General features: G+C 56.1%; 1 protein-coding gene across 1 annotated transcript; it reads left to right on the forward strand.

The window, feature by feature from the left end:
• Window positions 1-14,600, forward strand: PDLIM4 (PDZ and LIM domain 4; the record flags this gene model as incomplete). The annotated part of the gene is made up of 7 exons (XM_005865618.2): window positions 1-42; window positions 4,551-4,702; window positions 8,638-8,719; window positions 13,228-13,409; window positions 13,606-13,772; window positions 14,039-14,156; window positions 14,280-14,600. Coding segments are annotated over 7 exons (948 nt in total), but the record flags the coding sequence as incomplete, so codon positions are not given.
• Window positions 14,601-17,091: the final 2,491 nt, after the last annotated feature.

The following is a 17,091-nucleotide window of genomic DNA, read 5'->3' on the forward strand; positions in this document are numbered from 1 at the left end:
GTGGGCGGCCGGGACTTCAGCGCGCCCCTCACCATCTCGCGGGTGAGTCCGGTGGGCACGGGGCAGCGGGGCGGTCCTGGATCTGAGACTTGGTCCTCGCGATCCACCCGGGACCCGGATCCCCGACGTTCCTGAGGCTCGAAGGCGAAGGGTTGGCCCGGGTGACCCGCAGCATATAAAGGAGGCTTCCCGGCTGGGCAGTGTCGCCCCAACCCCTTTTCCTCCCTTCTGCTGGGCCTGCCTGCCTGTCCCTTGGAGGAACACCCCACGAGTTCACACATCAGCCTTCCTGCTGGCCTCATTGGGGGGCTCGCTGCAGGCCAAGGAAGGACCGCAGTCGCGGGCCAGGGGTTTGGACAGATCTACAGAAGCTCAGCAACCTAGCTTAGACTGAACCCAACCTAAAGACTTGGAGCAAAATGATTGAGAGTCCCCTCCCCTTATCAAAGGTCCCTGCCAGCTGAGCTGGGGTCCTCCCTGAATCTGAAAAGAGAAAGCTCCCCCACACTGGTTTGGGGCAGTCTCTCATCGGTGACCTCGGGTGACCTAAGGGGAAGACACAGGAGGAAACTTTGGTTTCCAGGAAAAAGAGAGACTTGACTCTAAGCTTGTGAGACCTCTCCCCTCAAGGCAAGGGGCTGGGTTAGCCTCAGCCCAGTTTCTCAAGATTCCAGGACCACGCTCTGCCCCAGGCTCAGGTCAGAGGAGGGAGGGAAGGGAGCACAACCCCGGGCTGCCCTGCAGCTAATTTGAGGACAGAGAAGCAGAGGAGAGGACTCAGGCCCTATCAGAGGGGGTGCCCATCCTGGGGGAGATGGGATCCTGACCCAGCCTTGGGGCACCGTAGTTTGAAGGGCCCGAAGAGGGGACTCAGACTCAGCCCCTGGGGGTCCCAGCCTAAGGGACAGAAGAGGAGAGAGCCCAGGCCCTGCCCTTGGGGGCTCCCAGTCTGGAGGGAAGGAGCGGAGGGCACCTGAGAGTCACCCCTTGCTCCCGCACAGCTGCTTTGGCCTTTCAGGGGCCTGTGTCAGGGAAACTGAGAATCACCTTCCCCCACCCTCCTGCCACCTCTCGCCATGGGGGCTGGACCAAGCTGGCTGGACTTTCAGACACTTCTTTCCAGTTCTTGGGAGCGGGGTGGGCACCCGGTGGAGTGTGGAATCATGGAATCCCATTTCTGGGGGCCAGGGTGACAGGCAGGCCCAGCTGTCCTGGGAGGCCTCCCACATCTGCCCTCACCCCACACCACCAGGTCCCTGGGGCTGAGTGAGGTAGGCCGGCTACATATCCGGGAGCCTTTCATCTCCCACTTTCCTGAGGGAGCCCTGCTGGGGGAGGGGGGTGAGCATCTGTGTCTGCCTGTGTATGTCATGCTGTGTGTCCACAGAGGTGGGCTGGTGGGGGCGCTAGACTAGCCGGTGGGCCAGGCATCCTGGGTGTGAGGCTGCTGACAGGCTCAGTGGCGGCGGCTGACGGCCACAGGCGGCAGGGAGCAGAGACATCTGTTGCCCACGCGGCTGGCTGCCTACAAGGAAAGGCCTCCACACGTCACAGCGGCGGCAGCAGCGGCCTTGTTTGGAGCTGACAGTGATGCAGGCCCCTGGCAGGCAGGCAGGCAGGCTGGGAGATGGTTTGCCTGGAAGAAACCCCCCTTGTCCCCCAAAGTCACATGGCAGCCGCTCAGGCCTGAGGAGCCAGGATGGCTGAGCCTGGGTTTGGGTGGGATCTGGGGAGATTTATGGGGCTGGGGAGGCACAGGCCACAGCTTGCCCAGCAGATACCTCAAGGGCAGGTTTGCAGACACTGAGGATAAATGGGAGTGTCCTCACCCCGAGGGTTCAAGACCCAACCCTCTCATGCTTCCAGGGCCTCTCCCACCCAGAAGGGACAGCTACACTCAGACAGGGAGGAGGCTGGCAGCCTGGCAGAGCTGGGACCTTGCAACCTTAGCTCACAAAGTCTCAAAGAACATTGTCCAGGGCTCCTTCCTCACAAACTGCAGTGATTGCTGGCTTGGGTGCATCCACAGTGTTCCAGGCCACACCCTAAAGGGTGTTGGTCCCAGCTCCCCGGCAACTGGTGCTTGGAATGAGCATCACTGTGTGCCCGACGCCCCATGGGAGGTTTTCGCCCTGACTGTCTCAAATAGTTCGTTCTCACAGCAGCCCTTAGAAGAACTCCCTCTGGCCTTACATTATTGATGGGGACACTGAGGCTCCGAGAGGCTAAGGTGTGGTACCCTGAGAAGCAGAGCAGGGACAGGAATCCAGGCCTTTCTGGAGCTGGCTGGGACTGTTTGGAAAATATGGCACCTGATATCTGGCTCCACGCCCAAACCAGCCTCTAGGCTGGGTGGAGTGGAGCAGGGGCTGGGGAGGTAGTAGCCGCTACAGGTAAAGGGGCTGGTTCGTGTCCCAGCCTCCCAGCTGACTCACTGCTCCCCTCTCCCTCCCTTCTGTCTGTTTATCCTTCACTCTGTAGCCAGAGGGATCGGCTAGAATTCAACTCTGTCCTGTGATTTCCCTGCTTAGAACCCTCCATGGTTCCCATCCACCTAGGAGAAATGTCAGATTCTCACCTGGGCCTACAAGGCCCACAGGTCTGGCCCCAGCTCCTTTTCTGACTTCATCTCTTCTACTCTCTTCTCATGAATGATGTTTCAGCCACAAGCCTGCTTTTATTTTTACTCTCGCTTCCAAATGAGCCATTATACACGGTGATCCTTCTACCTGGACAATCTCCCTTTTTGCAGAAAAACACACAGTAGTTATGAACATAGGACTTGGAAGAGCAGTTGACCGGGATTGGAATCCTAACTCCCACTTACCAATTGAGTGTCCTTCTTTTCTTCTCCGACCTCGGTTATCTCACCCAGCAAATGGGCTCGCCTTCAGGATTAATGAGACAATGCATGGAAAGTCAGTGGGGAGAGTCACCATTTCCTGGCCTCCCGCCTCTCTGACCAGAACTCTCCGGGCTAGTGGAGCTGGCAGGAGTTCCAGCCACCTCTGCTTTCGAGAACTTCCCCCACCCACGGGGGCCTGAACGCACCCTTGTGCTGGCTGAGTCACCCTGCAGCCATCCCCCTGAGGAAGAAGACTCCTCTTCAGTGTGGGGCCTGGGTGAGGCGCCCCTCCCCCTGAGCCTCTCTTTCTTTGTCTGTAAGTAGAGATGACAGTGCCTCCGTCTCACCAGGTGCTTGAGAGGGTGCCAAGAGCTAGTTATGGGTAAAGCACTGAGCCTAGGCCATGTCACAGAGGAGGTATCCGTGAGGAGAAGGGGCCCGAGCAGGGCCTTCGGGAGGGGTGGGATGGAGGACAGGCCTGTGCAAGTACCAAGACCTTATGAGTGAACATTAATGGTGGCAGGTGGCTGCGGGTGTCATGCTCCAGAACATTCCTCAGGGCAGCCTATTGCAGGGTAGGTCAGCTCGGGCAGTGCCCACACCAGGACTCCAGCCAAGGAGCTGCCAGCACTTCAGCGTTGTCCACTCACTACTGAGCACTAGCGAAGCTGAACCTGGCCAGGTTTCCAGAAGCCCCCACCCCCACCAATAGGAACAGGGTGACTGGCAGCTCAGGAGGCGCAGCAGAGCACCCAGGAGGGACTAGGTAAGAATGAGGGTGCCTCACGTCCATTTCCAAAGGCTGTGCCAGGACTGGGGACGGGTGAAGGTCTTCCTAGGCTGCCCACTCAGGCTTTCTGGTGAGCCTGTCCCCAGCCTCAAGTAGCCCTCATCAGGGGAGCAGCATTGTAAGCTGTGGATACCACTTGACCCTCTGGGGTCAGTAGTGACACTGGGGAGACCTGAGTGAGTGCTTGTCCTGCAGGGAAGTGGGGCTAAAATTGTGACCCAGAATACAGGCTGCGAACTGGAAGTAGATGGCCCTGGACATACCTGGGGAGGTGATGGCCCAGACCTAGAGGGAGGCACCAGCAATGTTAAGGGAGCAAAGTGGTACAGGGGATGTACAGGGTACGGTGGGAGCCCAGAGGAGAGGCTCCCAGGGGACACAGCCTCTCTGCTGAGACCTGAAGGATGAGGAGGAGTAGGCTGGTCATTAGGACTTGGGATCAAAGGAAAGAATGTTCCAGGTAGAGAACAGCATCTGCAGAAGCGTGGAGGTGAGAGACACCTGGTGCCCGTGAGTACCCCCTGGACATTCCGATGACCTAGATAGAGTGTGGGTGGGTGGAGGTGAATGTGGGGTGGGCACAAGAGGAAACAGGAAGGGAGCCAAGGTCACTAAGGGTTTGACTGTCGGTCAAGGGGTTGCTATGCGATCTGGCTGGGTGGCGTGATTTGTGAAATGTCCATGCTTTGTATGTATCTAGGAGCACATGCATCCCTGTGTGTCCCTTGCATATCCTTGGGCACATGTGCAGGCTGCAGGAGTAACGTCCCGCTTGTCCCAGCCCAGAGGAAGCCCCTCGCATATGCCCTAACACCCCACCAGGCCTCCAGGTGCTGGTATTGGGGTGTTCAGAGCAGAGGCTACACAAGGCCACACAGTGACAAATGCCTAGCCATCTGACTTGTCCACCCACAGGTCCATGCTGGCAGCAAGGCTGCACTGGCTGCCCTGTGCCCTGGGGACCTGATTCAGGCCATCAATGGTGAGAGTACAGAGCTCATGACACACCTGGAGGCGCAGAACCGCATCAAGGGCTGCCACGACCACCTCACGCTCTCCGTGAGCAGGTACGCACAGGGAAGGCTGGGCCAGGATAATTGGGAGGGGGTGACCTCAGGGGAGGATAAGTTATGGTGGCCAGCATCCTGGGTGTGCTGGGCCTCACAGCCTCTCTGCTTTAGCTCCCAGGCACCCCAGACTTAAGGAGTAGTGCTTTCACAGGGGCCTGGCAGGCACTGGATATGGTGATGACTTAAAAAACAGAAGAAGCCCCCTTTAACGCGGGGCTGGACGTGTGTTGGGAACTTAGGGCAGGAGGAAGCAGCCCAACATCAGGGCTGAAATAAGACCTTGGGTAGCCTCCAGAGGGGTGACTTCAGTCCTTTCCTTGCCCCTAAGTGACCAGCTTAATGACCAAAGAGGTTACTTGTCCAACACCTCCTTTAATCCTGAATCAACTTGATAAAGTAAAACCTAATATAGGCCCCACTCTACAGATGAGACAACTGAAACTCAGGAAGAGTAGAGGGTACCTGGCCAGCGTAGCTCAATGGTTGAGTGTCAACCTATGGACCAGGAAGTCACAGTTCTATTCCCAGTCAGGGCACATGCCTGGGTTGTGAGCTTGATCCCCAGTGTGGGGCTTGCAGGAGGCAACCAATCAATGATTCTTTCTCATCATTGATGTTTCTATCTCTCGCTCCCTCTCCCTTCCTCTCTGAAATCAATAAAAAAAATTTTTTTTTCAAAAGGCAGAAAGACTAGAGGGTGCTTAAAGTCCCACAGCCAGGGAGTTGGGAAGTAAAATTTGACCTCTGGTCTCTCTCACTCCCAGAAACTCCATGCCTACTTGGCTGCTGACCACTCCTACCAGCCCCATACCTGCTGTGCCCCAGCTCCCCACTGTGGTCCATGCCTCTGCCCTTGTTACATCTGGATGCCAAGGCCTATGTCATGTTATACAGCCTGATGAGGGGAGGACTGGCGGTCACTAAGCCCCATCTGTGGCCTATAGATGGTCTAGGATGGAAGGTCTACCTAGGGCGTCCCATGCCATGCTCAGGCCCTGGGTCTTTGCTCAGTTCGGCTGGTCATGGCTGACTGAGATCTCCCTGCCCCCTGTCTTGCCTGGATCCAGTGAAGTCAGACATAACTGCTGAGCTCTGCCACATTCACTGATAACAGGGACTTTCCATGACCCCCTGTGGACATGACTGGGAGAAGCCTCCCCAAACCACAATACAGCTAGCCATGTCTTAGCGATGGCAGGAGGGGGTTGATCCATTAAACATGGTGGGAAGGCTTCTGAAGTAGCCCCCATTTGTGTCTGGCCCAGGTCCAGATTGGGGTCAGGGCCCCTGGCTATGCGCTCCGTGCTAAGTGGGTCCAGATGTAAGTCCAGACCTTGTGCACTCCTCCTGGCCCACAGTGCAGAGCCCCAGCCTGGGAGTTCAGCGGAGCTGGTCCTCATCCAGACTCTGGGATCTTAGGTATCCCAGATGACCTTGTGCTCCTGGGTTCCTTCTCCATAAAACAGGATCACATTCATCACCCGCTCCCAGACGGAGGTACAGGCTGGCCCGGGGAAACGTCAGCACTGCTCTGCCCACGAGTGGCCTCTGAGGCCACCCCACTTGGCTGGGTTCCTGGGCCCTGACTCACCTCTCGCTTGACTCTTCTGGCTGAATAAGGGAAGCCCTGGTGGTGTTGGGGCTGGGGTAGGGGGTGGGAGGCGGGGGAGGCTCACAGCAGGCCTGAGTCAGGAGGTTCCCAGAGGCAATGATGTCAGGCAGGGTGGCGGGATGGGGGCAGGGTGGAGGGCCCCCTTCCTGCCTTCCTTCCTTCCCTGGTCATTTGTTCCAAGCCAGGCATGGATGGAGCCCGGAGTCCACTGACCTGTTCCACTCTGGGCGTTTCAGTCCCCAAATGCTGCCTAACCATGGAGCAGGTGCGAGCACAGTCTTTATTATCACAATTCCCGTCCCAGCTCTGCATTTGGCAACTGCTGTCTTCCACCAAGTGATTTAATCTCAGAGCCCTTAGCTTCCTCGACTCCAGAATGGGGACTGTCTTGTGATCCTGGGTTTGAGTGATGATGATGTACCAAGTCTGCTCGGTCAGGGTGAAAACCTGGGGTCCAGTCCTCAGACACCCTATCCTCAATCATCACACATGCAGATTCTGGGGGATCGATACACAGAGGCCCTGATAATTCTCTGGGCCACCATCTCTTCTCCTGGACACCTTCTCACCTGTAAGACCCCTGACTCTGCTCTCTCTCCTGCCAGGACCTATGCTATGCTTGGGCCCCAAGGGCCCCCCTCCCCAACATGGGCTCTACCCAGTCCAGCTTCCCTACCTGGCCTCTTGTGTACAGAGGGCTTTTATCTTCCACAGACTTCTCTATAGGATGAGAAGTGAAATAAATGCCCAGTTTCCCTGCTGTGCTTATTTTGTCTGGAGCTCAAAGCCAGGTGTCTAACAATTCAAGCTAACCCCCACTTTCTGGGCATGCTCTGTAGATCCATGACTTTCCTGGCATCAGCTCCAACCCTGGGGCCTTTGGTGGGGACTCTGTTACCCATTATGTGCAGTACAAGATGCTTTTGCACAGCCCACCTTTTGGCTGTCACTTTGCTTAAAGATGGCAGATGGAGTCACCTCCCCAGCCTGAAGTGAAGGTGTGGAGATGCAGGTTGACACATGAAGAAGCCCTTCATTCTGATCTGATTTCTTGAGCCACCCTCAGGGCTCTGGGACTTTGGTGCTCTCTGACCTTCAGACTTCAGACTTGTACTTCTCTTCTGGGCAGAACTTCAGGGAAGTATAAGGCAGATAGCCACATGGGATGTCCTTGGTTTATCCCCAGAGTTCTCAGTGGGTGGAGGCCACAGTGAGAGCTGTGAGTTGGGGAAGTCACTAGGTAGCCTGGCTGAGAGGGCTGGAGCCAGATGCCAGTAGTGGTGGTGTTGCCCTGGGCAGGAGAGGTTGGTGCCACAGACCTCCATACAGCTGTAGGGGAGAGAGGTAGTTTGCAGGAGGCAAAGGAATGGACAAAGGCAAAGGTGAGGACTGGGATAGTTCAGAGGCCCCAGTTCTTTGACCAGGCAAAGGCGAGGAAGTGCAGAGTGGGTGCGGACTATAGGTCTGTGAGGGGGGGGAGAGGTAGGATTGAGCTGCTGGCCCAGGACCTCAAGAAACCCCAGGAAGTGGATGCAAAGTAGAAGCCCCAAGAGGCTTTTGGGGTAGAGTGGAGACATTATTCCCCTTTGGTCTAACTAGCCTCACTTCATACCCACCAGCCAGTCCAAAGTCCATGCACCCCTGGCCTGCCTTCCCACAGGGCTACTGAGTGGTAGGACTGGGCCCCAGGCCAGTAGCCTCCAGGCCTGTCTGCCCTGCTTGTGTCAGGTTAATGATGTTTTTTTCCCTCCTGAGTGGTGTTTGGTTTTTGGTTTCTATGGTGAAGCAGGAATTTCCTAATGGCCTGTTTCCCATCTGGGCTGGGCAGACATTGGTGATGACTCTGCCGGCATCAGCAGGAGGGAGGCACATCCCTCAGCCTCCATTCCACCTCCCCCAGAGCCCATGGATGCCTGACCCCCAGGCCCGGCCAGAGGCTGCAGACAGAAGAGGGCTGAGTGGATGAGCTCCCAGCTGATTGATGTGTGAGGCCTGGCTCACTCTGTTGGGAGGTGGCCCTCTTTTTGCTGAGCTTATTTATGTAGCTCCCTCTCTAGGAATCAGACCAGAGAGAGATGGAGCAGCTGGTAGGGAAGGGACACACAGCCCCATCCCAGGTGGGTGGCAAATCTAGAGTCATGTCTCCTTGCCACAACAGCCACCACTCTGGTGCCGGGAAACCCACTGGGGTAATTTCCTTCTCTGAACAGGGCGTCAGGCCTGGTCCTGCGTGGCTCTGGGCCCAGAACCCAGGCCTTCTTGGTCTTAGTTCCCAGGCATAGTAAGCAGATATATCTGACCATCCTGATTCCTGCCACAGGCCTGAAGGCAGGAGCTGGCCCAGTGCCCCAGAGGATAGCAAGGCTCAGGCACACAGGATCCACATCGATCCCGAGACCCAGGTATGTAAAGACTCAGAGCAAGCCCAGGAAGAGGGGCCAGGCCTGGTCCACAGGTTTAACTGCATTGGATGTCCTCACCAAGGCTCTCAGATCCCCAGGCCAGACTGAAGCAGAAGGCTTCTCTGGGCCATGCCCATGCCCCATTCTGGGCTCCCCAGGTAATGGGCACCTGTTGGGGATTCTGTTTGTACTCCAGGCAGTCCTGGATTCTGGGACTAAGGTGTCTGTGGTGGGGAGGGACTGGGCCAGTCCTTGGCTCAGGGCTACCACCCACCCAGCTGGGTTTCACCCTGGTGCCCAGTGATGCCAGACCAGGAGGAAGTCACCAGGCTTGGGGACAGAGTGGGGACAACCTCAGGCTGTCGGCTGACCGCAGGCAATGGGGCATTTTTGTATTTCATCCTGGCCTTGAGTAATCACCTGGCCAGAGCCAACCTCAGGCCATAGGGTTGACCTTTGAATGTAAGGTACTTCCGTGCCCTATCCAAGGCTGAAATTTTCTCTTGGCCACCCTGGGATTGCATCTAGCAGACTTCCGGCTAAAGGCCTACCTGCTCAGTCACCTCTTCATGTATGACAAGAGTCACAGCCATGGTGCTGTCCTCAAGGAGAGTGAGGGGGGCCAGGCTGTTCTACAACCTCTTTTTGCCATGGGCTTGAGAGGCACCCAGTTGGCAAGACTACGGTATAAAACACCCCCACCCAGCTCAACATCTCTGTGCCACATAGTTTGGGCAAGGTGGAGACTGGACTGGTATGTGATGGACTCAGAACTGTGGGGCCATAACCTTTCTGGGTTCTTGTGTCCACTCTTGCCATGGAGGCTTTGCTGTACCGGAGGCAAGGGTCTACTGTGGCCTCTCCCTCACCATCTATCCCAGCCCCCACCTTGCCTTTGCTGGCATCCCCGAGGCCACATGCTTACCACATGCCAGGGGGTGCCTGTTCTAGAAGGGGCGAGACACGTAGCAGTTCTGGGATGGCAGAAGCCAGGGGTCTAAGGAGTCCATGTGACTCTGTCAAGAGATCAGAGAGGAAGTGGGAGGGGAGAGGTGAGGAGGGAGGGGATGGGGCAGCGTAACAAAGATGCTCTTGGTGTCCTCGATCCAGGACTTCCGCTGTTCTTGCAGACTCGTGGCCACACCTGTGTCTCGGAAGCTTGCTCTGGTAGTCCCATGAACCCGAGGCTCATGGCAGCTGGGGAAGAGGGAGGGAGGGGAGAGACAGACACATCAACCACACTTGGCCAAGGCAGAGGGGAGCAGCATAGCACAGGCCTCCCACTCATGTGTGAGGCTCGTGCCAGAATGGATAGGACAAAGGGGCCTGAGCTTGCTCTGTTCGGTCTCCAGGAGAGGCTCAGGGCCAGTGGACCTGGGGGGCTGAGGGCTGGGCCCAGAACCCAGGCCTTCTTGGTCTTAGTTCCCAGGCATAGTAAGCAGATACAGCTGACCATCCTAATCACCCCACACTGTCCCTCACTGACCTCTTCTAGGACCAGGCTGCTGAGGCTGGAAGTGAAGGGATTTTCCACAGGCAACAGGGCAGCCCCTCAGCTGCTGCCCGCCTTTTGTACTTAAAAGGTCATGAGCTCCGTGGGTGGCGAAAGAAACACCCCCACCCCGTCCCTGCAGGACTGTATCCTCAGTAACACAGACACAGGGCCCATTGTCCCACACTGTCCCCACCCTCTGCCTACAGGGGAGGAGGGTGGGCCCAGCTGGAGCCCTCAGAGGAGGAGAAAACCACAGTTGGCCCTAAGACCAGCACTAGCTATCCTGGCACGCACGCCCACGAGGGATGCGACAGGGCCAACAGGAGCTTCAGGCCCACCTTCCATGTAGGGTTATAGGCGACTCTCCTCTCAGGCCTCACATGGGAACGCAGGAGGCACTTGGTACAGCCCAGAGCGGAGGAAGGATGGTGATAAGGAAAGGTCGCCTGGAGAGGGTGGCATTTAAGCTGAGAACCAGGTGATGGGTTAAGGCAGTGGTTCTCAATCTTCTGGCCCTTTAAATACAGTTCCTCATGTTGTGACCCAACCATAAAATTATTTTCGTTGCTACTTCATAACTGTAATGTTGCTACTGTTATGAATCGTAATGTAAATATCTGATATGCAGGATGGTCTTAGGCGACCCCTGTGAAAGGGTTGTTCCACCACCAAAGGGGTCGCGACCCACAGGTTGAGAACCGCTGGGTTAAGGCAAGCGTGGTGGAGCAGGCAGCCCTTGCACACTCATCCTGTTCTCTCCAGACTGGCAGAGAGCTGGAGCTTGGATTCTGGAAGGTGCCATCTACCCATCTGGACTCAGCACCTACCTCCGTCCAAACTGCGTGTCCCACATTTTGACCACAGTCATGTGGGAGACAGTTTCCCCCATTCTGCTCACTAACCCAACCAAGGCTTCAACAACCGGATCAGCAGCTAGCAGGCACTCAGAGTGCAAGCACATACCAGTGCACCACCACACAGAGAGGAGCAGCCCAGGAATGGGGCTCGGGAATGCCCATGACACCTATTTATCCAATGGGCGTTTGCTGTGTGGCAGGCACTATGCTAAGTGCTTTGTATGCAACTGTCTCATTTTATCCCCACAAGGAACGTATGATATAGAGATCATCACATGCTCCATTTCACAGATGAAGAAACAGAGGTTCAAAGGTGAAGTGACTTGCTCAGTGAATGAGTGGTAGAGCTAGGACCGAGGTCACCATGGGTGCCCCACCCACCGAGTTCAGACCCAGAGCGGCTGCTGCATGGGTGGCTGTGGAGGAGCAGTGACTCTGATGACTCTGCAATAGACTCACACCCTGCTGGGTGGGGGTGAGTGGGGGTCCTTCCTCCAGGTCCCTCTGACTTCCCCTTCCTGTTGAAGCCTCCTCTGTACCAGGCCAGCCTTGCCCCCATGGCCAGCCTTGCCCGCCTGCTTGCCCAGCAGACATGCATATATGAGAGTGCTCAGGTTTCTCAGGGCTCTTGTTGGGCCAATGGGGACAGTGTTTTCCTGCTGCTCTTGCCTTCTTGATGGGGGCCCACCTGTGCACCTCTCCTTTGTCTGCTGGGGTGGGGGATGTGGTGGTATCACCCCCATTCAGCTGCTGGTCCACCATTCATTACCCAAGCTCCTGCCCAGCTCAGAGCCTGCAGAAAGCAGGGGCAGTCAGGCAGAGCCCTGCAAGCTCAACTGTGCCCCAACGCTGGAGGCAGCCTGAGTCCAAGCCAGACTCATTCCCCCCAAGTTAGGCGTCCTTTCCTCCCCACCTAGTGTCCCCGTCCACACTGTGAGCAGTGGTCGCCAACTGGTGGTCCACGGACCACTGGTGGCCCATGAGGTCCGAAAGGTTGGCGACCGCTGCTGTAGAGCAAAGGGGATATTTAAATGTCACCTTCCAGGCTGAGGCTGAGACCACCTTCATGGCCTGGACGATTGGGCCCCACCCTACAGCCAGGCTGCTCTGGCCACCAACCTCATTCCAGCCATGGAGGCCGCCATCGTCCTCCCCAGGGTGACCAGCACTGGCTCTGTCTATATATGTGACTCAGTGTGTGTGACCAGGTTATGTAGGAGGATTGGCTGGTGTGTGTTGTCTTCATGCACACGTACTTGCCAGAGTGTGTGTGCCTGTGTTCACATTGCTGTGGGCATGTTTGCCTGCAGCTGGGGCAGCACAGCCCTGCAGTCTGCAGAGACAGAGATTCCCAGACCCCATTCAGACCCATGCCCACAGGAAGACTCCTCAGGGGCTGAGGAGGCATGTTCAGGGCACTGCTCCCCAACATGTTTCAGCCATGCACATCAGCCTGGCCGTGGCGTAGTGGGCTGGGGAGGCTTGAACCCTGGCCCTGCCTCTGCCCCTCATCTGCTGTGCCTACAGAAAGCCACCTTTTTAGCCTGGGAAGCAGGAAATGGGGGCAGAGGTACAAGCCTAGAGGAAGCTGACCTCACAATGGCACATGTAAACCTCAGCCTTCCTCCCCAAAGGTCCTTGGGCACACAGTGATTGGTGACCCTTCCTGGCTAAAGGACAGAAGTTCCTTTTTTGTTTCTAGCCATGGACCCATCCAGTATCCGGGACAGTTCTGGCAAGTAGGAAGGTTTGGCACCAGGACCACCTCAACAAGGAAGCCACACACACTGGCCTCAAAAGAGTTTCCTGGGATGCCCCTACCCCAACACCATCCCTCACGGGCACTGGTGGTCAGAACCACCACAGGGCTCATGAGCCAAGTCTGAGTCTCCGGTCTGCAGGGTTTTGTGTTGACTTCCTACAGGCATTTCTCATTTCGGGGTGGGGGGATGGGGGACTGAACCAAGCCTAAGGCTCAGCCCTTCCCCCACAGACTCCCTCCCTGGCTGGGCACCATCACTCAGAGATGCCAGAGCAGGGATATCCAGCCAGCATCCAAGAAAGCCTGGCATAGCAGAGGGGGTAGCTGTACTAGGAGTGGCCAGAGGCCCTACCCCAGAGGGTCTCCCAGTACCTCAGACCTCTCTCTCTCCTAGGATGGCAGTCCAATGACCAGCAGGCGGCCCTCAGCCACAGGGATTGGTCCAGAAGATGGCAGGCCAGACCTGGGATCTCCTTATGGGCAGTCACCTCTCCTCTCAGTCCCTCACAATGGCAGCAGCAGTGAGGCCGCCTTACTGGCCCAGATGAGCACCATGCATGTGTCTCCACCCCACAGGTAGGACTGGACACGTGGTTTTTGCAGCCACACCTAGATCCCATCTTAAGCCCTGACCCCTCAATTCTCACCAGGTTCCATCCTGACCCTGATACTTGATGCTTGGGTCTCAGCTTGCTTGCACACTGACCATGAAACTTTCACCAGACCTCTGAGCAGGCAGAGTGAAGGTTGGCACTGCATCTCTTTTGCCCAGCACTGACCCAGGCAGAGGCCTCCCGCGGAGCCGCGACTGCGGAGCCCACAGGGGCTCCGAGGTGTACCGGATGCTGCAGGAGCCTGCCGAGCCCCACGCGCCCGCGGAGCCCAAGCAGTCAGGTTCCTTCCGCTACCTGCAGGGCATGCTGGAGGCTGGCGAGGGCGGTAAGACGCCAGCCCTTCCCCCATCTGCCTCCCCACTCCTGGTGTTCCGCGATCGACCCCTCGCTGCGCCATCCCTGGCACAGCCCTTGCCCCGAGCTCCCCAAACCCCATTCCCAGTCTGTGTGCCGGGGTTCCCGAAAGCCGGGCTCAAGGGCTCAGCCCCACACCCCACAGAAGTGAAGTTTTTCCTTTTTTTTTTTTTTTTTTTTTTTTTTTACCTCCGCCCCTCCGCACCTGGCTCTTGCCACCTGCGTTTGGGCTTTCAGGGGAGCGGCAGGGACCTGGCAGCCCCCGGAACCTGAAGCCCACGGCCGGCAAGCTGGGAGCCCCGCTGAGTGGCCTGCAGGGGCTGCCGGAGTGCACACGCTGCGGCCACGGCATCGTGTGAGTATCAGCCCCTGCCTGCCCCACCTCGACCCCAGTTCTCTCCTGCCGCGCCCCACGCCCTGGACCCGGCGGGCTCCAGAGCCTGTCTCCCAATGCTGCCCTCTGCCGGCCTCCCATCAGGGGTACCATCGTCAAGGCGAGGGACAAGCTGTACCACCCCGAGTGCTTCATGTGCAGCGACTGCGGCCTGAACCTCAAGCAGCGCGGTTACTTCTTTCTGGATGAGCGGCTGTACTGCGAGAACCACGCCAAGGCGCGCGTCAAGCCTCCGGAGGGCTATGACGTGGTGGCAGTGTACCCCAATGCCAAGGTGGAACTCGTCTGAGCCGCTCCTGTAACCCCCGCCCCACCTCTGCTTCTTTTAATGCCCCGTGCGGCCCGTGTAAATATGCGTCTGCCCCTGCCTCTCTAATAAACTCTCTCTGCTGGGCCTTGACCATGTCAGTGCCTTCACCTACCTCCCTCCAGTGCAGGCCATGGCTCCCGAGTGCCAGCTGTTCAGAATCCAAGAATGTCCTGGGCACTGGATGCAGTGGAGAGCAAGACAGGCACTGTGCTGTCCCAGGAGGCCGCAGCCTGGATGGATGGCAGACATGAGTCACAAGTTCTGTTCAAAGGGAGGCGAATGAGGTCTGGGGTGCCGTAAGGTGACGTCATGCCAAGGGATCTGACCTTCGTGGAGTCAGGGAAAGTGTCAGCTGAGAAATAAGGAGGGAAGAGCCGTACAGTGTGAGGAACTGTGTGTGCAAAGGTGTGGCAGAGGCGAGCACAAACAGGAAAGGCCCGGTCTTGCCACCGGCATGAGCGCGGGCACCTATAGCAGCCAGAGGAGGATTGCCCCTCGGGGTGTATGACTGGGGGAGAGTATCTGTCTCCCTGCATTCTCAGAAATCTCCCTTCTGGTGTTTCTCCCTTTCTCCCTTTTCTACTCTCCCTTCCCCTCTTTCACCACCAGGGGGCGCGCTCAGTGGGGAGGTGGTGAAGAAGGGCGGAGATTTTAGAACACTCGCCTAGGGCCGCACCCTTCAACCTCTCCAAAGTTGAGAGTAAACACCCAATTCAGAGGCCAGTTGTTGTTACAGTGTGTGCGCGGCAGCCTCGATCTTTTCGCAGCTCGGTAGCATGCATCCCGGTAGAGACTCTCGCGTTTAAAAAATATTAATGCTGCCAGAACCGGGGAACTGTGGCTGCTCCTGGATTCCGGGTCATGTGCAACTCCTCTTCTCCTTAGCTTGCTCCGGACTAGAAGCAGCCTTGTTTATTTAGTCCCGTTTCATGTAGTGAACCCGAATAATACGCGTTTGTGCTATTGTCAATGTTGTACTATTGCAAACCACAAAAGTCTTATCAATTCACACTCTCACCATCAGCACACAGCAGTACTCATTTCCTTGCACTCTTGCCAACACAGGACTTTTTTTTTTTTTTTGCCAATCTAAGTAACATGCGATATGTAGTTGCTTTAAGTTGCATTTCTCTGATTACCAGTGATGAGCATTCACTCAAATATATATTGTGTTTGTGGGTGCTGAGCAAACAGTGGGGAGCAGAATGGTCTTCTCCAAGAGTTCTTGGGGGGAAATGCTCTAAACCAGTGGTTCTCAACCTGTGGGTCGCGACCCCTGAAAATACATCCTGCATATCAGATATTTACATTATGATTCATAACAGTAGCAAAATTACAGTTATGAAGTAGCAACGAAAGTAATGTTATGGTTGAGGGTCACCACAACATGAGGAACTGTATTAAAGGGTCGTGGCATTAGGAAGGTTGAGAACCACTGCTGGTACACCCTTTTACTCTTTTTACTGAGGTTTAACTTCTTTTTTGTTTTGTTAATCCTCACCCAAGGATATTTTTTCCATTGATTTTTAGAGAGTGGAAGGGAGGTAGGGGGTAGGGAGGGGGAGAGAGAGAAATGAGAGAAAGAGAGAGAGAGAGAAACATTGATGTGAGAGAGACACATGGATTAGTTGCCTTCTCGAACAGGACCAGGGATCAAACCTGCAACCCAGGTACCTGCCCTTAACCAGGAATCGAACCCCTGAGCCTTCGATGCGCACGCAGGTTGATGACCTGACTACTGAGCTACACTGGCCAGGGCTATTTAACTTTTATTATCATTATTTTTTTTATTTCAGAGGGGAGAGAAGATATATATAGAAACATCAATGATGATGAGAGAGAATCACTGATCGGCTGCCTCCTGCACGCCCCCTACTGGGGATTGAGCCCTCAACCCGGGCATGTGCCCTTGACCAGAATCGAATCTGGGACCCTTCTGTCTGCAGGCCGACGCTCTATCCATTGAGTCAAACAGGCTGGGGCTATTTAACTTCTTAATTATAGGAAGGAACTTTACATATTTTTGTAAGAATCTTTGTTACTCCCACTGATCTATTTTCCTATTCTTGTGACAAAATCATATTGGTTTGATTACTATCATTTTAGAGTTGAATATGCCCATCTCTCCTCCTTGTTCTTCGTTTACAAACACTTCCAGGCTATTCTTGCACATTTTCAATAGTCAGAGGTTTAGATTTAGAGTTTCAGGCTCTGGAAAAAACAAGCAAACAAACCTCTAAACCGTGGCTGGGGTTGCCCTGAATCTGGAGGCTCCCTTGCTGAGAACTGCCGCTGCGCCCTTTTCTCCCAAGGAGCACTGCACTAGGATCTGCGCTCACTGTCCATTCTATCCAGGTGCCCAGAACGCCTTCTCCTAGTGTTGACTTCCGTTTTCTTCCTGTTGCTCTGTGCTCCTAGGACTCCTTCCAACAGCTCCTCCCGCCGCCCTTCCCCTCCCTGCGGGAGCACAGGCCAGGGCACTGGGCGAGTGTCCTTGAGAAGTGAGATAAGAAGAGGGCCTGGGCCCTGGGCCTGCAGACGAACGCGCCCCCACCCCAACCCCTTGCCCTCCGGCTCCCCAGCCGT

This window comes from Myotis brandtii, unplaced genomic scaffold (genome assembly GCF_000412655.1).
Source record: "Myotis brandtii unplaced genomic scaffold, ASM41265v1 scaffold208, whole genome shotgun sequence".
Classification (NCBI taxonomy): Eukaryota; Metazoa; Chordata; class Mammalia; order Chiroptera; family Vespertilionidae; genus Myotis; species Myotis brandtii.